The sequence below is a fragment of the Colossoma macropomum genome, unplaced genomic scaffold (assembly GCF_904425465.1).
Source record: "Colossoma macropomum unplaced genomic scaffold, Colossoma_macropomum, whole genome shotgun sequence".
NCBI classification, from domain to species: domain Eukaryota; kingdom Metazoa; phylum Chordata; class Actinopteri; order Characiformes; family Serrasalmidae; genus Colossoma; species Colossoma macropomum.
In genome coordinates, this window is record NW_023495958.1 from 275845 (window position 1) to 297407 (window position 21563).

A 21563-nucleotide genomic window follows, 5' to 3' on the forward strand; every position below is an offset into this window, starting at 1 on the left:
AACATCTGAGAAATGATATGCACATAAATAAACAGAACTAAATGTTACTGAATATGAAAAAGTAAATATTATTTTAATCTCTTTTAACTTTAAGCATTTTCATTCCTTGAATTGAATGGCTTTACCTGGCTTCTGCTGCCATCTTCAGGTAAGAGTAGGTAACTGTATTCACACAGCTGCCCTGTCTGAGAAGAGGAAAAGTCATTTTTGGTTAATCATAGAACAAGACTGGCTCTTAGACTCAGCTCTCTTCAGGAGATTCTGGAGTCCGTAATTAATGTCAGAAAATATAGCAATATGAAATGAATGAAGAAGCTTTATTCATTAGTTCATACATCAACATTACTAATAGACCACCACTGTGCTACAACTACAGATGCACACTGGGGGGAGACAGTATTCCTGTTTATAATATCTTTAAACAGTCTATAGTTTTACTTTAAACAGTATATAATTTTACAGTAAACTGACACAGAGCCTATGGATTCTTTGGGATGTGAGGGTTAAAACTGGGGAATTGATTACTTATCCAAATATACATATAACATGGCATCTATGTGATATTTGTATGTGTGAAGGGGTATCAAATGATATCTAAACATGTTTAAACATGCACATGAACATGTAATTTTATGACAGGTTATTGCTTTCAAAAAGTTTTTGGACCTGAATTCATGTCATAGAAAACCTGCCAGTTTACCAAGGCTTGTCACATCATCAGAAAAAGGTAATTCACAAAATGTGATGGAGGAAATACAGCTGATGTCAGTATTAGTCAGCTGGTAAGCAAAATGATCATATTCATAGAGTGAGAATGTTTGAAAATGCAAGAAAAGGAACTCAAAAAAGTAGTTCAAATATGGTTCTGCTCTCTTCCACAGAAAACCACTGGCCCCCTTAAACACTGAACACAAATAGCTTTAGTCCCACCCCAATGCAGACCTCCATTGAGCTTCCTGAACTAAGATACTGTGCTTGTTTACACACAATAGAGCTATCAACTATAATTTAAGTGAAATGACAATGAATGACCGTAAAAGATGGACTCTACTTATGATCTGTGCATGGGGTGAGTTTAAACTGGCCTATTCTGAATGTTGTTTATTTTTAACTAAAGGCAGATAGATGCCATTATGGCTTAGTTCCTTTTAGCTCTCGTGTTAGCTTTTGTTCACACATTTGGGCTCAAGAGGTGTTTTTATTTCAAAAGAGATCAGGAGAACAGAAAATGGGAAAAACTGTGATTGTGAAAGGGCAGTACTGGTTCTTGCACAAAGATGAATTAGCAAAGTTATGGGCAGCTTCATTTTACGCTGATAATGGAGTAAACATATTTAATTTCAATAATATGCGAGTAAGGTACAAATCTTCCAAAAATAATACTTAATTATAGAAACAAAACACAATTACTCAAGTATATTCCACCCCGGGTCACTTTCTCTGTACAAGTGCTCAGGGTGAAAAATGGTAAACAGATTTTATGGAATGTAGCAAATAATGTACAGCAGGAATAAAACTATATTGGAGCAAAAATCGTTCTTTTTCTGCATATTCAAAAGTAATAAAATAATATTACCATTTGTAATTAAGTATGGCCTTGGAGCATAACTGTACAGAGCAAACATTTACATGAGTCAAAGATAAAAAAAATAACTGGGTGAAGAAAAAAAAACAGTTATCAGTTAACAGTAAAAGACTTACAGAAAAGGTAACGGACAGCATATCATCAATGTAGATGGTAAAACATTATGCATTTTTAATGCAAGGTTATGTAAAAAGATTACTACTAGTCCATTCATCATTAAACAATGTAAGAGCTGCTGGTGTTTTCAAATTAGGAGAAAAAAAAAGACAAAAATGGAAACACTAGGTGTTGTCACATTAGTGACGATACGTAAGTGTAGAATTGAACATTACACCTACTGCTTTTAACTTCACAGTGTTCAGACTCATGACATGCAGATAAGTCTAAAATTCCAGGATTCTTGTGAAAAAGTGTGAAATCAAAAAACAGTAGTTTTGTCTGATGCTCTATTATCTCATAACTATACTCAGACTTGTTAGTGCGGACAGCACGTCGTATATATTAAAAGGCGGTTACATTTGTCACGTGATTTAAAATAATTGATACCATTTTACTTGTAGTGATTTTTAATTTACAATAGAGGCCTTCAGTTTTCATACGGATACTCTTAATATCTCTCCGTACAGAAATCTCCATCTGTGTGTCAGTATCCAGCGCTTCAGCTCTGGAGGAGGTACTGAATAGAGCTGTAGGAGAGTCTATTACATTCCCTACTCGGGTTCCTGCATCTGGTTCTATAATGTATGGTGGCAGTGTCATTGGACAGGTGTTCAATAAACAGACTGAGACAGACATTACTGAGGAGTTTAAGAATCGTCTCCACTGGGACAGTCAGAGTGGGTTCTTCACTCTCTCAGACCTGAGAACAGATGATTCAGGTGTTTATACTGTAGAGAGCACTAAAGAGGAGAAGAGTCAACAAGCCTATCAGCTGAATGTGTACGGTAAGTTTTTCACTTATTTATAAAGTTTCAGTTTCTTTTGTTATAGGGAAAAGTTGTAAACATATATTTTTGTTGTTATTTCAGATAAAGTATCTGTACCTCAGGTGATAAAACTCAACTCCAGTCCTGCAGAGAGTGAACTCTGTTTATTGCAGTGCTCAGTGAGGAATGTGAGAGGACTGAATCTCTCTTGGTTTAAAGGTGATGTCTTATTAAATCACATCAACAGCTCCAGATTTGATGACACACTGAATCTCCCTCTGAAAATCACATCAAACAATGACATCTTCAGCTGTGTAGCGTCCAACCCAGCCAGTAAGCAGACGACCACAGTCAACCTTACAGAGCACTGCTTTTATCACTCAGGTACGAAACTAGTTGCTAGATTATATGGTATATATTTCTGTGTAACTCTTCTCTCTCCTGATAGGGATCTACTAGTAGCAGTGAAGTGCTGTATATCTAAGTACTTTCTCTAGGTTTTAAGTATCATTTCAAAGTTCTCTACCTCTATTATTTTGGAAGGAGCTCTGAATTAAATACGTACATATGTAAATCAGAAGTCTAAGTCTCTGCCTGATGGGTTGGGGATTTCAGTCTCTTAAAACATGATTGGCATGGATGCTCATTTTAAGCCCTTCAAATCAAGTATGAAATTCAGAATTCACCTCTACATTTTATCTGTATGTATATATATATATATATATATATATATATATATATATATATATATATATATATATATATATATATACACACATTGTCGTATATCAGACAAAACCTAATGTCTCCACAAAGGTAAAGAACAAAGGAAAAAAAGCCTTGTAAATTTTGAATGGGAATTCAATTGTAAATTGTAAAAGAACTGTAAATTCTATTGGTCCATTCATCATAAAGTTATAACACAATTTAAAGAGAAGCAGGTCTTTTCCAATGACCTCTAAAAATGAAAAATACTACATTCATACAAAAATGTTAGGATATTGATTAAAAGCAGATTCCTATGTGTAACATTACGTGTGTTGGACATTAAAGGGTATTTTGATATGATTGTAGAATTTTCAATGAGAAAGACAGAGAACTACTAATTGAGTTTAAGTATTTGAATTAAGAATATTTTTCTTTTTTGCAAACACAGAATCAGACAATAGGGTTCGACAAAGACTGTCATTCCTATCTTTGCTATCATATGTGCTGCAGTGGCAGTGATAGCAGTGGCTGTGTTTCTGTGGAGAAAGAAATCTGCATGTCTGCCAGAAACAAAAGAGCAAAAAAATCAACAGCTACTCTCACAAGGTAATTCTCTGGTCACTGACTTTTAGCAGAGTAACTACACTGTTTGAGGATATAGAACTGTGACCTCAAACCAAATACAGTCAGTTGATGGAACAAAACCGAAACATCTCAGTATAAAATATTTGGTTTTCATTGAATGGGATTTTCTTTGGACCAAAATAAGTACTTCATGTTGCACAAAACATTACTGTGGTCAAGCTTTTCTCTGGTTACGTGACTAATGTTTAAAACACATGAGCAGAGCCCACCAGCTGCTGTATGAATACTTTTATTATGAACTACGAGAAAACACGAATAAAAGTCATTTTACTGGTCTGAATATTAAAGTAACTATTAAAATCCAATAATGAGATGATGAATGCATAGCCAATATCTCTCTCTCTCTCTCTCTCAGTGATATATATGACAGCTGGCCCCTGACAGCTACTCAAGACTCAACCACACGACGCTCCGTCCACAGCAGAACAGCTTAGAGACAAACAGGAAGGTGGTGGTTAAACGATACAAGTGTAGCATTTTTGTATCATGTTTCTCTAAGAGCTTTACTTCAGTTGATTTATGTATACTGTCTGCATTTATCTACATTTGATACATGCACAAAAGCATCTTTAAGAAAATTTAACCTCATTGTATCTGAAGCTACAGTAAAGTACTTTATTCTAAAGATATAAAGACTTTAGCATGACTAGCTCTGCAGGACTAACATTACACTGTTAATTATCCATCACTTTAATATTTCCATAATCGTTATGATCACACTAACTTTGAGCTATTACTTAAATGAAAAATATGCTTAAAACATAATTTATAGTAAACAATAATAATACAAATAAAATATAGCAAATAATTAGCATAAATATAAGTTTTAGCACACAGAATGGTTTTTATTTACTATCTTCATGTATTACTATCTGTATGATTCAGGAATTCAAATCAGCCCACCCACACACACTTACTACACACATTATTATTCAGGTGAATGGTTTAGTATGAATAATAAAGTTTGTTTGATTTTTATGATCATGGAAAATGAAAATGATGGCTAATTAACACTAATTATTAGCTGTATCTAATAATCTGCTATGCATATATGCTGAAGTTGTATTGTTAGTGTGTATCTGTACTGTGGATGTTTTGACATGATATGAAATAAACAGAGGGTGGTCTCTGAATTTGGCCAGTGTCAATGTGTACAACACAGCCCGTAAAGAGCAAAGTGTCTGAATATGTTAAATGTTTGGTCTGTACTTCCTGTATTTATAGTGGAAAACATGCAGCACCAACAGGTGAGGTGATAAACTCTACACAATAACTGGAGTAAAGTGATTAATTATGCACAGATAAGCCAAACTGTATATGACAGTAAAGTCATTTATACAATCCTGACACTGTCATTACTGTAACACTGTATTCTGGCTTATTGGGAAGAAAACTGGTGCACTCTTTGTAACTACAGTCACAGTACTGAGTAAAAGTGAATGTGGTCCCTAGTTTGACTCTAGAATGTGATCATTAGAGCATCTAGCACCAGCTGAGATGGTTCGATAAAAAGGCTGTGAGAAGAAATAAGAACTATCATCATATCCATTAAAGCTAATATGCAGGTCACTCTGTTAGTACATCAGCTGTGTGTCAATATTATCTGTAAATATGAAACAAAATCTGATGTTTAACAGTGATTTGAACTAGTAAATGGAACCTTATGAGATCTTAGGTAATCGTGTAGGGAGTTTTGTGTTATTTTCCACAGAAAACCACAGCCCCCTTTTCATACACACTGAACACAAATAGCTTTAGTCCCACCCCAATACAGACATCTGTAACTGAGCTTCCTGAACTCATGACTAAGACTCTGCGCTTGTTTACACACAAAATAATCATCAACTATAATAAACCTATAGTTAAATGATGAAGACGGCAAAGTTTCACCATCAAAGATGGACTCTGCTTTACATTTGTTTATGGGGTGAGTTTAAATCTAATCTAATCTAATCTAATAAAATATATTAACATATCACTGTCAAAAAAACTCCACCACTAACTCCAAAGTGGTAACTTTACAGGACAGAACAAATACCTTCTTCACTTTAATGTAAGGTAAAAAGATTTTATTCCAAGCAATTATTCAGCATTTCTATTGGTCCGATATCCATGGGTTTTTGAACAGTGATGATATCTAGAATGTTATCAAAGATATTTTTTAATAAAAACAAAATAATAGCACTGATGGGAAAGTCTATGTTATTGAGAAAACAATATGTGAGCTTTATGCTTAGATATTTTTTTATTACATAAATATTTAATCTGCAGTACAGATTTGGAGTTGCATTAATCAAACTTGAACATCATCTCGTTTTTATAGCTTGTTTCTTTTTCTAAAGCACGTGTGTGGATTGTAGCTTTCAGCTCTCATTCACACACACGGCCTCAAGACACCTTTAATGTCATGTTAACAACTGACAGGGCTTAGAAGAAGAGAAAAAACACTTTAGAAATAACAGGTTAAGTTCTAAGTCAGGTTCTAAGTAAAAACTCTGAATGGGAGTTGATGGAGAAAGAGTTTTTTCATTCATCATGAAATTCAGCTGGCAGAACAGCTAGCATTTTCAAGTTCAGACATAAAATAAAGACAGCTTTGTTTAGATTGTAAGCATCATAAAACTGTACTCTGATTCAAACAATATTTTTGCTGTAAAAAAAGAAAATTAGCATTGACTTTTTTAATATGGGGCTGTACAGAAATCTTCAGCTGTGTGTCAGTATCCAGCACTTCAGCTCAGGAGGTGGTACTGAAAAGAGCTGTAGGAGAGTCTATTATATTCCCTACTTGGGTTCCTGCATATGGAACTATACGTTATGAAGGAAGTTATTGGACAGGTGTTCAATAAACAGAGTGGTACAGACTTTACAGACATCAGGTAATGTGAAAAGTGTTGAAAATGTCTAAATTTGGAGATCATGTAAAATGACTGGCATCATTTAACTGTGTGAGGTATCTGAACATGCCTTTGTGTATTCATGACCATGGAGTAGAATATATGCATTCAGGCATTCTGGATCTTTTTGAAGTTACAGACAGCCTGTCACTTGTCTGAGTTTCTTAGTGGGGATTAGTAGCTTACTATTTATTTCAAAAACATTTATTGAAATTGTAAATGATACCCACTATCAGTAATATCAGTATTTAATTTCTTTGCAGAAATCTTCATCTCTGTGTCAGTATCCAGCACTTCAGCTCCAGAGGAGGTACTGAATGGAGCTGTAGGAAAGTCTCTTACATTCCCTACTCTGGTTCCTGTAACTGGTGCTATACTTTATGAAGGCAGAACCATTGGACAGGTGTTCAATAAACAGACTGAGACAGGCATTACTGAGGAGTTTAAGAATCGTCTCCACTGGGACAGTCAGAGTGGGTTCTTCACTCTCTCAGACCTGAGAACAGATGATTCAGGTGTTTATATTGTAGAGAGTACTAAAGAGGTGAAGAGCAAACAAGCCTATCAGCTGAACGTGTACGGTAAGCTTGTTCATTTCATAATTATGAAATGAATCACTGAAGAGTAGTAATCATGCAGATTCTTGTGTCTTGTTTTAAGTTTTAACCTTTTTTTCCCAGATAAAGTATCAGCACCTCAGGTGATAAAACACAACTCCAGTTCTGCAGAGAGTGACCTCTGCTCATTGCAGTGCTCAGTGAGGAATGTGAGAGGACTGAATCTGTTTTGGTTTAAAGGCAAAAGCTTATTAAACCACACGAACAGTTCCAGTCTAAACAACACACTGAATCTCCTTCTGGAAATAGAGAAGTTTGACAATGATCCCTACAGCTGCATGGCTACCAACCCAGTCAGCAACCAGACAACCACAGTTCATATTACAGAGCTCTGCCATCATAAACCAGGTATGAAAGTAGACACTTATGCTTATTTACATAACTCTAATTTCTCTTCATTTTGTACAATGATTGGTAACCAGTCTGCTGTAGAGTACTACTGTTGTGTATACAAGACATTTTGTAGGCTTTAGGTAGTATTTCACATATGTCTCTTATGACTTTAATGCTGTGGTTTTGGAAGAAATATATACAAAAGTTTGGTCAAATGACATGTTTAGTAGATTTTCTAAGTGAAAATAAGTTAAAACATCCTCTACAGAAAACACACTTAAATATAGCATTTTCCTGCAAACAGTTTAGTGCACAATTTCTATTTATTTACCAACAGAAGATATAAGCTAGAACTTTTACACAGGCCACACTTTGTGTTATTTTTTAATATTGTAAATTCAGTAAATAAACAGAAATAGTGCCTCAAAATGTGCAGCCCATGTAGGGAAACTAAGCTGCCTGTTTTGAATTCACTGTTTTTGTGACATCACAAAAAGCAGCACATCTGCATATATCTCCCAATTCAGCTTACAGCAGTTTAGCCCTGCCGTTCATACTGACGTTCGTATGAATGTTTCAGCTCAGACTGTTTATTCAATGAAGCCAGCCAATCAGAACAGAGCTCATGTATATCTATCAGTCCTAAAGGCACAAACAGACTGTTTAAGGGGTAAAGAGATGTTGGACATGTAAATCTGAATTATGACTTTTAGTTCATAAAACGAATGTGTGTTATAATAAAATGCAAGAAAAATTTGGTTATAGGATCTTTAAAACATTTTTTTACATTTGCAGTAAGGAGTATCAGGCTAATAGGGTTTAACGATAAAGGCACAGAATTAATAGTTAATTTGAGGTATATACATATATTTGAATTCAGGATATTTCTCTTTTTTGCAGGTGTGGACTCAGGTTCTGTTTCTCGAACTCACATCTTTACTATAATAATATGCACGGCAGTGGATATTCGGGATGATTGTGTTTGTACGGAGAAAGAAATCTACATGTCTGCAAGAAAAACAGCAAACTGATCTTGATCTACTCACAGAAGGTATTATTATTATTATTATTATTAGTAGTAGTAGTAGTAGTAGTAGTAGTAGTAGTAGTATTATAATTATTCTTTGTAAAGCAGTTATATTTAAAGGCCGGTATCATCGAACAATTTTTCTCATTTTGTTAAGTAAGAGTGTGATGTAGTATGTGAGCAGCTCAAATTTCAAAATGTACCACTGACCAGTCCATACTGAGCATATATGGAAAAAGAGCTGCCCATTGTGAATTCACTTTTTGTGATGTCATAAAAACACATTTTTATATACAGTATCTGCCTATTTAGCCTAAGTTATGAGGGGGGTTTCAGTCTGGATTGCTTTTTGAATGAGGCACATTACAGAGCAGCCAATCAGAACAGAAGGTTGGAACATTTTTCCTGATTTTGTAAGATATGGACTCTTTAAAATAACCCAATGATTGCTGTTAAGCTACCTCTTCACATTAATTCTCAATTATTTACTGCATCTCCCACTGGAAGTAAACAGAAGCTACAAGAGGCCAAACTGCCTAAAGAGGGGTTCCCAATCTCAGTCCTGGTGACCGTTTGCTCTGTACATTTTTGTGGTTTCCCTACTCTACCCAGCCAATGAGGTGCATGTTAATGAGTTAACCAGCTGAATGCTTAGGGGTGCTTCATGAGACAGAGCTCAAAATTGTGCTAAGTGTTGCGTCAGGACTGGAAGTGGGAACTCCTGGCTTAAAACATAACAGATATATTTTGACCTAGAATACTTTATGTTGTAACAAAACCTTATATCTCTGAAACGTAGAAGAAAAGTATGTTATTAGCTTCAATGTTACATAAGATTAATGTAATGTAATTGTATGTCAAGGTAAGATTTTAATGTAATTTTGGACCATTTCTATTGGTCCATTCATCATGAAATGTTCATACAATGTAAGAGTAAATACATTTATTCCAAGTATTTTTGAGTGTATCTCTTGGTCTATTCACCAAGACATTTTCACTGATGTAAAAGGCAGCTGATGTGTTCAAGTGCTGGAGAAAATAAACATCAACAAAAATGGAGATGCATGTTTTTTTGGACAGGAGCAATACTTGCTTCCTGCAGAGGATTTGAAAACAAAAAAATGTAATTTGACCAAGAGTCTTCAAACATGACTGTAAACTCTGTCACATCTGCTGCAACTGTATAAAGTGTTAGCTGTATAAAGACACCACAGTGTGAACAGTTTCCCGCAGACCTGCACTATTTCATACACTACAAAACATCACTGTGGTCAAGCTGTTTCTGCACACTGTGGTTACACGTGTCCAAAAGCTGTCAGACACATGCATAGAATAGTGAGAAGAGTGTGTCTAGTACTCATCATCTGCTGCATGAATGCTTCTATTATGAACTGCTAGAAAATAATGCTTATCCTTCCTATTAATTTTGGGAACAATTTGACTCCGTTCAATGTTCAACATCTCTCTTTTCCTAATTTACTGGGGAAACTCAGTAAACATAAAATTAACATGTTTTTACTGTCTGGTACACATTTTAGCTCTATAAAGAAGAAATAAGAAATATCAACATTTTACACACATTTATTTTGGTTGTTTTAGATGATATTGAGATCATTATAACATGTAAATTTATAATCTTCAAAAACTGTCTCACTTCTTTAAGGCCCTAAAATCACCATAGCTGTAGTAGTGCTAGAACCAGTAAAGGTTCACACCACATATGGGAGGTACACAGGAACAAAAAAGATGTTAGTAAATTTAAATATAACAGGAGCGTTAACCACTAACTGCACTGCCTCTCTTTCTCTTTCTCTCTCTCTCTCTCTCTCTCTCTCTCTCTCTCTCTTTCTCTCACACAGTGATTTATTCGACAACTGGTTCCTAATGAGGTAACATAATTACATCAAGAGATTCAGCCACATAAAGCAGGGGCCTCCATCCCCTTCATCCAACAGCAAGAAGGATTAGACAAACAGGAAAGTGGTGTTCTTCTATATGTACACTGTAGATTTTACACTGAACCTACTTCAATTATGTTTTCAATATGCTTTTAAAATATCCACACTATAATACCATTATGGAAAATTGTGGTTTATGTACAAGCTATTACATTTTTAAGAATGCTGAATGGATTTTATGCTACATTAAACTGGAGAAAGACCTCAAAGTTTGACTTTTAACTGCAGCATCATGTTCAGAATGTTATCACTCTCTAGAGGGATAGTGTGTAACTATTTTCCATTTACTACTCATATAGAAACAAACACAACATAAACTACAGAGAACACTCTTAAATCTCACATTTCTCTGCAAACTTTAGCGCACAATTTCTAAACTGGTCTCAAGGTTGTGGAAACGGTTTGGGCTTCAGAGACTTCAGCCTCATGACCATACAGACCTCTAGTGTATCTTTCCTCTCATTTTGGGCTTTGGGCTCTCCTGATCTGAACTGAGTCTTAATTGATCTAAGCCATAAAAAAGCACATGACACCACAAAATGATAACAAGGCATTAGCTCCCATTTTAGCATACAAGCATTTCCACTGCATTGTTAGGCAATTCTTCACCTTCCATAGAGACATTAACCCTTGGAAAACTATGGGATGAGCTGAAGAGGAGAGTTCACATATACATTTCAAGCTTCAGATCAGACTTGTCAAACTGGGGACCTCTCAGGCCAAAGTGCTGCAGATATTAACGTTTACCCTCATCAGATACTATACTATATCATACACACTATACACATGGATGTAGGACTGATGCAGGCGTACTGTATAGTATGGTAATATGTGGTTTGGGTGCAGCCTTTTAAGTTCTGTTATTGTTCAAATATTTGATTGTGAGAACTACTTATTCTGTTATATGAATAATTAGGTTACATTAGTGAATTAATACTTCAAGGTTTAAATGTCAAATGTACATCAACATAAAACTGGAATTTGACCAAATTACAATGAATTTGCTGATGTTATTGTTGACGCTTTGTTATCCACAGTAAACATTTATACTTTTCCATTAAAAACATCAGACCAACATATGAAGCTGATTTGCAGTTTTTCTTTCTTGTCTGACTGAATATTTCTAGAATTTGTTACATGATCTATATTTGAAAGAAATATGTTGTTAGTTGAAACTGTTGACCGTGTTGACAAGATGCCAATTACAGGACCCTTAAAGGGGAATTCCAAGAAGTCCAGCATCACCATCTAGTGGACATGACATCATTTTGATGAATATTAGAGCTTAGAACGCAATGCTCTAAATTCTTTGCTTTTAAAGAAAAATTCTTGGCTTTTAATTCACTTAAAAGCAACTGTGTCAAACTCAGGCCCTGGAGGCTGCAGCTCTGCAGAGATTAGAGTTTTCCCTCTTCTAAAACTCTGAATTCAACTAATGAAAACCAACAAGATCAGCTGATGTTTGATGTTTTATGTTTGAATGCTGCCAAATGAAAGGTACTGTAGCCCACCCTGTACAGAACATAGCTACCTACCTAATTCCACATATTTTACAGTGAACTGCAAGTTTTAATTGACACTTGTTGGCACTACTTAGATGTTAACACATTATGAACTTAATAACCTGAATTGAACTATGTGCGTCTTTCAGTGATGATCTGTTCTGACAGCAGGACAGATACATAAAATTGCATTTAAACACATTTGCAAACATTTACAAATATACAGTATGTATAGAGCTAAACTCCTGTTCTCACAATGACCTGCACTTACACTCATACCTGAGAGACAAATCTACTCTCTTTTGCCGAAGCCTATCCACAAAGTGAGACGAACACCTAACAAAGGGCCCTTGTTATGTTTGGTTACAGTTAAGTCTTGGCTTAAAGATTATGTGCAAATTAAATAATAAATGTACACTAAAAACATCCAGATGACACCAGTAAAGCCTGGAATGACTTACACAAGCTATAAATAGTCAATTAAAAGTTGATTCTGAATAAAACATTAGTGCCAAAAATGGCTGTTAACTGTATGGCAGTTGATTAGGTAGAGCTCTAGAGTAGACACACCAAATTAAATATCCAAGATATTATATGCACATAAACAAAACTGAGTGTTACTGAATATGAGAAAGTAAATACCATTTAATCTCTTTTAAAGCATTTTGATTCCTTGAATTGAATGGCTTTACCTGGTTTCTGCTGCCATCTTCAGGTAAGAGAAGGTAACTGTATTCACACAGCTGCCCTGTCAGAGAAGAGGAAACGTCATTTTTGGTTCATCATAGAATAAGACTGGCTCTCAGACTCAGCTCTCTGCAGGAGATTCTGGAGTCTGTAATTAATATCAGAAAATATAGCAATATGAAATGAATGAAGCAGCTTTATTCATGAGTCATGAGTTCATACATCAACATTACTAATAGACCACCACTGTGCTACAACTACAGATGTACACTGGGGGGAGACAGTATTCCCTTTTATAATATCTTTAAACGGTCTCCATAATTTTACACACACACACACACACACACACACACCTACACACACACACACACAGAGATATATATATATATATATATATATATATATATATATATATATATGTAAATTTGACAGTAAACTCTGACACACAACCTGTGGATTTTTTGAGATGTGTGGGTTAAAAAACTGGGCAATAGATTACTTATCCAGATATACATAAAAAATGACACAGATATCAAAATATGTTTGAACATGCAAATGAACACAAATATAATTTTACGACAGGTTATTGCTTTTAAAATGTTTTTGGACCTAAATTCATGTCACAGAAAACCTGCCAGTTTAACAAGGCTTGTCAAGTCATCAGAAAAAAGTAATGCACAAAATGTGATGGAGGAAATACTGTTGATGTGAATATCAGTCAGCTGGCAAGCACAATGTTGATGTGAACAATGTAACGTGTTGGGAAAACATTGTGTTTGTAATGAAATGCTGTCCTGCAAGCTAAAAGCTGTTTAGATCACTGATAGCAGGTGCATCTCACCCTGCATTCAGTTTACACTCACTAAATCAGTTTAGATAAACAGCATACTGTACTATGTACACTGTACATGTTGGTTTCAAATGCCAGGATTTTTTAGCATCCTCAAAAACTGTGTGAATGTCTCAGCTGCATCCTTATCCACAACCTTATCATTTGAACAGCCTTTGATGACAGAGCCAAAATAAGAGGACTAGAGATGCACCCCACCATACTCCATCATATTCACAGAGTGAGCATGTTTGAAAATGCAAAAATGGAACTGCCTGTCATATTAAAGGAAAAGTTTCACATTAACTCAAAAAGTAGTTCAAATATTTTTCTGCTCTTCCCCACAGAAAACCACAGCCCCCTTAAACACTGAACACAAATCGCTTTAGTCCCACCCCAATGTAGACCTCCATAACTGAGCTTCCTGAACTCTTAACTAAGATACTGTGCTTGTTTACACACAATAGAGCTATCAACTATAATTTAACTTAAGTGAAATGACAATGAATGACAGTAAAAGATGGACTCAACTTCTGATCTGTGTATGGGGTGAGTTTAAACTGGCCTATTCTGAATGTTGTTTATTTTAAACTAAAGGCAGACAGATGCCATTATGGCTCAGTTCCTTTTAACACTCATGTTAGCTTTCATTCACACGTTTGGGCTCAAGAGATGTTTTTATGTCATAAGAGGTCAGGAGAACAGAAAACGGGAACAAGTGTGATTGTGAAAGGGCAGTACTGGTTCTTGCACATAGATGAATTAGCAGAGTTATGGAAAGCTTAACTTTACACTTATATGAATTTGAAAATGTGCAGAAACTTAAATGGTGATACACTAGATGGAGAAAAGTACAAGTGCAAGTGCAACAAGTTCTCTGAAGGTCTAGATGAAAATGTGAGCAATAAAACGCATGTTTTTCACTTGGAAATGTAACTGAATAAACATACAAGTATTCAATTTCATTAGTATCTTCTATGGTCATTCACTGTCATTTCACTGTAATTAAATCATAGTTGATGATTCTATTGTGTGTAAACAAGCACAGTATCTTAGTTATGAGTTCAGGAAGCTCAGTTATAAGTCTGTATTGTGTTTGACACATGGGCTGTAGACGGTAACATTATAGGAAAGAGAAAAAACGTTCTAAATTTTTATTGCAGTGTAATGTAAGAAGATTCCTACTGGTCCATTCATCATTAAACAATGTAAAGAGCAGCTGGTGTTTTCAAATTAGGAGAAAAAAAGACAAAAATGGAAACACTAGGTGTTGTCACATTAGCGACAATATGTAAGCATAGAATTGAGTGTTGCACACGTCACAGCGTTCTTACTTATGGCATGCAGTTTCTTTATTATTTCACAACTATACTCAGACTTGTTAGTGCAGACAGCACAGTATATATTAAAAGCTTGGTATATTTATATTTGGTATATATTTGTTACTTGATTTAAAATAACTGATACCATTTTACATGCAGTGATATTTAATTCAAAACAGAGGCCTCCAGTGTTCATACTGATATTCCTAATATCTATCTATGCAGAAATCTCCATCTGTGTGTCAGTATCCAGCACTTCAGCTCAGGAAGTGCTGAATGGAGCTGTAGGAGAGTCTATTACATTCCCTACTCGGGTTCCTGCATCTGGCACTATAATGTATGGAGGCAGAACCATTGGACAGGTGTTGAATAAACAGACTGAGACAGACATTACTGAGGAGTTTAAGAATCGTCTCCACTGGGACAGTCAGAGTGGGTTCTTCACTCTCTCAGACCTGAGAACAGATGACTCAGGTGTTTATACTGTACAGAGCACTAAAGAGGAGAAGAGACAACAAGCCTATCAGCTGAACATGTACGGTAAGACTGTTTTTCACTTATTTATAAAGTTTCAGTTTCTTTTATTGAAGGAAAGTTTTAAATATATCTCTTTGTTGTTATTTCAGATAAAGTATCTGTACCTCAGGTGATAAAACTCAACTCTAGTTCTGCAGAGAGTGAACTCTGTTTATTGCAGTGCTCAGTGAGGAATGTGAGAGGACTGAATCTGTTTTGGTTTAAAGGTGATGTCTTATTAAACCACATCAACAGCTCCAGATTTGATGACACACTGAATCTCCCTCTGGAAATCACATCAAACAATGACATCTTCAGCTGTGTAGCGTCCAACCCAGCCAGCAAGCAGACGACCACAGTCAACCTTACAGAGCACTGCTTTTACCACTCAGGTACGAAACTAGTTGCTAGATTATATGGTACATATTTCTGTGTAACTCGGTCTCCTGATCTACCAGAAGCAGTGAAGTGCTGTATATCTAAATATTTTCTCTAGGTTTAAGTACCATTTCAACGTTCTCTACCTCTACTGTTTTGGAAGGGGCTCTGCATTAAATACATTAATGAAAATCAGAAGTCTAACTCTCCGTCTGATGGGTTGGGGATTTCAGTCTCTTAAACCATGATTGGCATGGATGCTCATTATAAGTCTTTCAAATCAAGTATGGCATTCAGAATTCGCCTCTACATTTTATCTGCTGGAGATTGCTTGAACACAAAGAAGTCAGAAAATACTTAGGCCTGAAAAAAATTGCATTTTTAAAAATTTGAGCTGGTATCTTTCTGGAAAGCAAGATGTTGTTTTCTTGTTTATTTCCAGTAGTGTGTATATATTGTTATATATCATCAAACAAAACCTAATGTCTCCACAAAGGTAACTGTACAGAAGAAGGAACCAGACTTCTATTGGTCCATTCATCATAAAGTTTTAACGCAATTTAAAGAGCAGCAGGTTTTTTCAAATTACCCCTAAGAATGAAAAATGACAAAAATGGAGCTACAAGGTTTAGCTTCAATTGCAACAATACTACATTCATAATAAAATGTTTGGATATTGATTAAAAGTAGATTCCTATGTATAAAAGGTTTTAACATTAAAGGGTATTTTGATATGAGATTCCCTGCATAGAATTTTCAATGAGAAAGAAACAGAACTACTAATTGAGTTTAAGTCGATTTGAATTAAGAATATTTTTCTTTTTTGCAGACAGAAAACCAGATAATGGGGTTCGTCAAAGGACTGTCATTCTTACCTTTCCTATCATATGTACTGCAGTGGCAGTAATAGGGATGGCTGTGTTTCTGTGGAGAAAGAAATCTGCATGTCTGCCAGACACAAAAGATCAAAAAGATCACCAGCTGATCACACAAGGTACTTCTCTGGTCACTGACCTTTAGCAGAGCAACTACACTGTTTGACTATATATAACTATGACCTCAAACTAAATACAGTCAGTTGATGGAATAAAACAAACATTTCAGTCCAAAATATCTGGTTTTCATTGAATGGGATTTTCTTCGGACCAAAATAAGTACATGTTTTTCACTCAAACTGCTCCATGTAAGAACTTACAGCAGTTTCCCACAGACCTGCACTACTTCATTTTGCACAAAACATCACTGTGGTCAAGCTTTTCTCTGCACTGTGGTTACAAGACAAACGTTTATAACACATGAGCAGAGCCCACCAGCTGCTGTGTGAATACTTTTATTATGAACTATGAGAAAAAAGACAAATAAAAGTCATTTTACTGGTCTGGATATTAAAGTAACTATTAACATCCAATAATGAGATGATGACGAATGCTTAGCCAATCTCTCTCTCTCTCTCTCTCTCTTTTCTCTCTCTCTCTCTCTCTCTCTCTCTCAGTCATATATATGACAGCTGGCCCCTGATGAAATACAGCTACTTTTACAGCTAATTTGTTTCAACACTCAACCACACGGCGCTCCGTCCACAGCAGAACAGCTTAGAGACAAACAGGAAAGTGGTGGTTAAACGATACAAGTGTAGCTCATGTTTGTGTCATGTTTGTATGCCGTTTTTCTGAGAGCTTTACTTCAACTTATTTATGTATACTGTCTGCATTTTATGCATATTACGGTCTTGTATAAAAGCATCTTTCAGAAAATTCTTAACCTCATTGTACCTGAAGCTACAGTAAAGTACTTTATCCTAAAGATATAAAGACTTTAGCTCGACTAGCTCGGCAGGACTAACATTACACTGTTAATTATCCATCACTTTAATATTTCCATAATCGTTATGCTCACACTAACTTTGAGCTATTACTTAAATTAAAAATATGCTTAAAACAATTTACAGTAAATAATAATAATAATAATAATAATAATAATAATAATAGTACAAATAAAAATAGCAAATAATTAGCATGAATATTAGTTTTAGCACACAGAGGGTCTTTTGTTTACTATCTTCAATTTGTATGATTCAGGAATTCAAATCAGCCCACCCACACACACTTACTACACACATTATTACTGCAGTGAATGAGTTAACATCAATAATAACAAAGTGTGTGTGATCTTTATGATCATGGAAAATGAAAATGATGGCTAATTAACACTAATCAATAACTGTATCTAATAAGCTGCCATGCATTTACACTCAAGCTGTATTGTCTTGCTAGTGTGTATTTGTACTGTGGATGTTTTGACATGATATGAAATAAACAATGGGTGGTCTCTGCCTTTTGCTAATGTTAAGATGTACAATACTCCCCATTAAAGAGCAAAGTGTCTGAATATGTAAAATGTTTGGTGTGTACTTTCTGTATTTATAGTGGAAAACATGCAGCACCAACAGGTGAGCTGATAAACTCTACACAATAACTGGAGTAAAGTGCTTAATTATGCACAGATAAGCCAAACTGTAAGTTTAAATAAATGACAGTAAAGTCATTTATACAATCTTGACATTGTCATTATTGTAACACTGCATTCTGGCTCATTGTTAAGAAAACTGGAGCACTGTTTGTAACTACAGTCACAGTCCTGAGTGAATGTGATCATTAGAGCATCATGACCAAGACAATAAACCAATGAGCTGAGATGGTGCAATAAAAAAGGCTGTGAGAAGAAATAAGAACAGTCATCATATCCATAAAAGCTAATATGCAGGTCAGACTGTTAGTATATCAGCTGTGTGTTAATATTATCAGTAAATATGAGGAAAATCTGATGTTTAACAGTGCTTTGAACTAGTAAACAGAACAGTATGAGATCTCAGGTAACTGCATAGGGGGTTTTAAGTTATTTTCCACAGAAAACCACAGCCCCCTTTCATACACACCGAGCACAAGTAGCTTTAGTCCCACCCCAATACACACGTCCATAACTGAGCTTCCTGAACTCATGACTAAGACTTTGTGCTTGTTTACCCACAATATAATCATCACTTTAGTTATAGCTAACTATAGTTAAATGATGAAGATGGCAAAGTTTCACCATCAAAGATGGACTCTACTTTTCATTTGTTTATGGGGTGAGTTTAAATCTAATCTAATCTAATAACATTTCACTGTCAAAAAAAAAAAGTGGTAACTTTACAGGACAGAACAAAAACCCTACTTCACTTTCATGTAAGGTAATGTAAAAAGATTTTATTCCAGGTAATTTTTCAGCATTTCAGCATCTGATATCCAGGAGATTTTTTTTTGAACAGTGATGATATCTAGAATGTTATCAAAGATATTAAAAAAAAACCCAAAATAATAGCACTGATGGGAAAGTCTGTTATTGAGAAAACAATATGTGAGCTTTATGCTTAGATATTTTTTTATTACATAAATGTATTTAATCTGCATTTTGTGAGGACATCATGATTCAGCAGTACAGATTTGATTAAGTTGCATTAATCAAACTTGAACGTCGTCTCATTTTTATAGGCTGTTTCTTTTTTTAAAGCACATGTGTGGATTGTGGCTTTCAGCTCTCATTAACACACACAGCCTCAAAACACCTTTTATGTCATGTTAACAACTGACAGGGCTTAGAGGAAGAGAAAAAACACTTTATGAGTAACAGGTTAAGTTCTAAGTCAGGTTCTAAGTTATATTACTGCAGCCATAACAAAAACTTGTATCTCAGAAATGGTAACTTTTCAAGAGAAGCAGAAAAAATACAAAATAAAAAACTCTGAATAGAAGTTGATGGAGCAAGAGTTTTTCTAAGTAATTTCGGAGCATTTCTATTGGTCCATTCATTATGAAATTCAGCTGGCAGAATAGCTGGCATTTTCAAATTCAGACATAAAACAGACACAGCTATGTTTAGATTGTAAGCATCATAAAACTGTTCTCCGATTCAAACAATATTTTCGCAGTAAAATAAGAAATTTCACTTTGACTTTCTCAATATCTGTCTGTACAGAAATCATCTTTGTGTCAGTATCCAGCACTTCAGCTCAGAAAGTACTGAATGGAGCTGTAGGAGAGTCTATTACATTCACTACTCGAGTGTCTGTATCTGGTAGTATTGGTTATAAGGGCAAAACCATTGGACAGGTGTTCAATAACCAGACAGAATATTTCAGAGAGTTTAAGAATCGGCTCCACTGGGACAGTCAGAGTGGGTTCTTCACTCTCTCAGACCTGAGAACAGATGACTCACGTGTTTATATTGTAGACAACCCTAAAGAGGATAAGAAAGAAGTCTATGAGCTGAATGTATATGGTAACATTTCTTTCTCTATTTCTCAATTATTTGTTAAAGAAAATGAAATATTGAACATGCAGATTCTTGTTGGATGTCAAGTTTCTTATTCTTTTTTTAGATAAAGTTTCAGCACCACATGTGATAAAACTCAACTACAGTTCGTCAGAGAGTGAACTCTGTTCATTGCAGTGCTCAGTGAGGAATGTGAGAGGACTGAATCTGTTTTGGTTTAAAGGCAAAATCTTATTAAACCACATCAACAGCTCCAGTCTAAACAACACACTGAATCTCCCCCTGGAAACTGTGAGGTCTGACAATGACACTTACAGCTGTGTGGCTTCCAACCCAGTCAGCAAGCAGACGACAACAGTCAACATCAGAAAGTATTGCTTTCATCACCCAGGTATGAAACTAAACGCTTACATTTATTTTTATAACTCTACTTTCTATTAATTTTGCACAGTGACTGGAAACCAGTCTGCAGTAGAGTACTAACATTGTGTATGTAAAACGTTTTGTAGGCTTTAGGTAGTGTTTCAGTCTCTTATGACGTAGGATTTTAATGCTGTGCTTTTGGAAGATGCTCTAAATTAAACAAAGAAACATGCAGTTACAAACAAAAGGTTTGGTCAAATGACATGTTTTGTTGATTTTCTGAATGAAAATAAGCTAACATCCTGTACAGAGAACAAAGTTATACATGCTATTTTCCTGTACATTTAATGCACAATTTCTATTTATTTGCACTATTTCAAGTAAGTATGAAATGTGTCATAACTTTTGCACAAACCACATTTTGTTATTTTTTGCAACATGTTAAATTGAGCAAAGGAAGTAACTGTGCATTAAACTGTGCAGAAGTGTCTTTGTAGATGATGTGTTATTAACTCATGTTCACTTAGAAAATCAACAAAACATGTCATTTTATTGAGATGCCCAAACTTTTGCATATGAGTGTAAATGAAATCTTCCTCCCTCTAAGGCTGGGGACGGGTTTGAAAACATGAAACATGACTGGTATAAACAAGCATTCAAAGCAAATTTGAGATTCTGAACTTCTGCAGTTTATATAATGACTAATATGCACAACACTGTTTGAAGCCAGCCAATCAGAACAGAGCTCATGTACCTCTATCAGTCCTAAAGACACAAAAGAGAGGTTTGAAAATGGTAAGGTAAATATGAATCACAACTGTTTTAGTAGATAAAATGACACTTACATATTAAGTGTTATAATAAAATGCAAGTAAAATGTGAGTCGTGGGATCTTTAAAACATTTTTTACATTTCCAGTGAAGAGTATCAGGCTAATCGAGTTTAATGGTAAAGACACA

General features: G+C 35.2%; 3 protein-coding genes across 4 annotated transcripts; all 3 read left to right on the top strand.

The window, feature by feature from the left end:
* The first annotated feature begins 754 nt into the window (after positions 1-754).
* On the top strand, positions 755-4859 carry LOC118803769. Of its 2 annotated transcripts, XM_036564261.1 has the most exons (5): positions 755-1069; positions 2212-2529; positions 2614-2895; positions 3668-3825; positions 4220-4859. In XM_036564261.1, the coding sequence occupies exons 1-4, from the start codon at positions 1018-1020 to the stop codon at positions 3736-3738; spliced, it is 723 nt and encodes a 240-aa protein (XP_036420154.1). In that variant the 5' UTR covers positions 755-1017; the 3' UTR covers positions 3739-3825; positions 4220-4859. The 2 variants fall into 2 exon arrangements, with proteins under 2 accessions (XP_036420154.1, XP_036420155.1); XM_036564262.1 differs by lacking the exon at positions 3668-3825.
* Positions 4860-5670: 811 nt separating this feature from the next.
* On the top strand, positions 5671-10747 carry LOC118803768 (CD48 antigen-like). The gene is made up of 5 exons (XM_036564260.1): positions 5671-5791; positions 7025-7342; positions 7442-7726; positions 8612-8762; positions 10598-10747. Exons 1-4 carry the CDS (start codon positions 5731-5733, stop codon positions 8740-8742), a joined length of 795 nt encoding a protein of 264 aa, XP_036420153.1. The 5' UTR covers positions 5671-5730; the 3' UTR covers positions 8743-8762; positions 10598-10747.
* Positions 10748-14786: 4039 nt separating this feature from the next.
* On the top strand, positions 14787-17863 carry LOC118803770. Its single transcript, XM_036564265.1, has 5 exons — positions 14787-15005; positions 15262-15576; positions 15663-15944; positions 16760-16924; positions 17423-17863. Exons 2-5 carry the CDS (start codon positions 15372-15374, stop codon positions 17446-17448), a joined length of 678 nt encoding a protein of 225 aa, XP_036420158.1. The 5' UTR covers positions 14787-15005; positions 15262-15371; the 3' UTR covers positions 17449-17863.
* The last annotated feature ends 3700 nt before the right edge of the window (positions 17864-21563 follow it).

Excerpts from the sequence above, each read along its gene's own strand:
- LOC118803769 (XM_036564261.1), top strand. The coding sequence starts at position 1,018 with ATGACAATGAATGACCGTAAAAGATGGACTCTACTTATGATCTGTGCA. Across the intron at positions 1,070-2,211 it reads ACTTATGATCTGTGCATGGG|AAATCTCCATCTGTGTGTCA; the intron begins GTGAGTTTAAAC and ends CTCTCCGTACAG. Across the intron at positions 2,896-3,667 it reads GCACTGCTTTTATCACTCAG|AATCAGACAATAGGGTTCGA; the intron begins GTACGAAACTAG and ends TTGCAAACACAG.
- LOC118803768 (XM_036564260.1), top strand. The coding sequence starts at position 5,731 with ATGATGAAGACGGCAAAGTTTCACCATCAAAGATGGACTCTGCTTTAC. Across the intron at positions 7,343-7,441 it reads CTATCAGCTGAACGTGTACG|ATAAAGTATCAGCACCTCAG; the intron begins GTAAGCTTGTTC and ends TTTTTTTCCCAG. Across the intron at positions 7,727-8,611 it reads GCTCTGCCATCATAAACCAG|GTGTGGACTCAGGTTCTGTT; the intron begins GTATGAAAGTAG and ends TCTTTTTTGCAG.
- LOC118803770 (XM_036564265.1), top strand. The coding sequence starts at position 15,372 with ATGTATGGAGGCAGAACCATTGGACAGGTGTTGAATAAACAGACTGAG. Across the intron at positions 15,577-15,662 it reads CTATCAGCTGAACATGTACG|ATAAAGTATCTGTACCTCAG; the intron begins GTAAGACTGTTT and ends TTGTTATTTCAG. Across the intron at positions 16,925-17,422 it reads TCACCAGCTGATCACACAAG|TCATATATATGACAGCTGGC; the intron begins GTACTTCTCTGG and ends TCTCTCTCTCAG.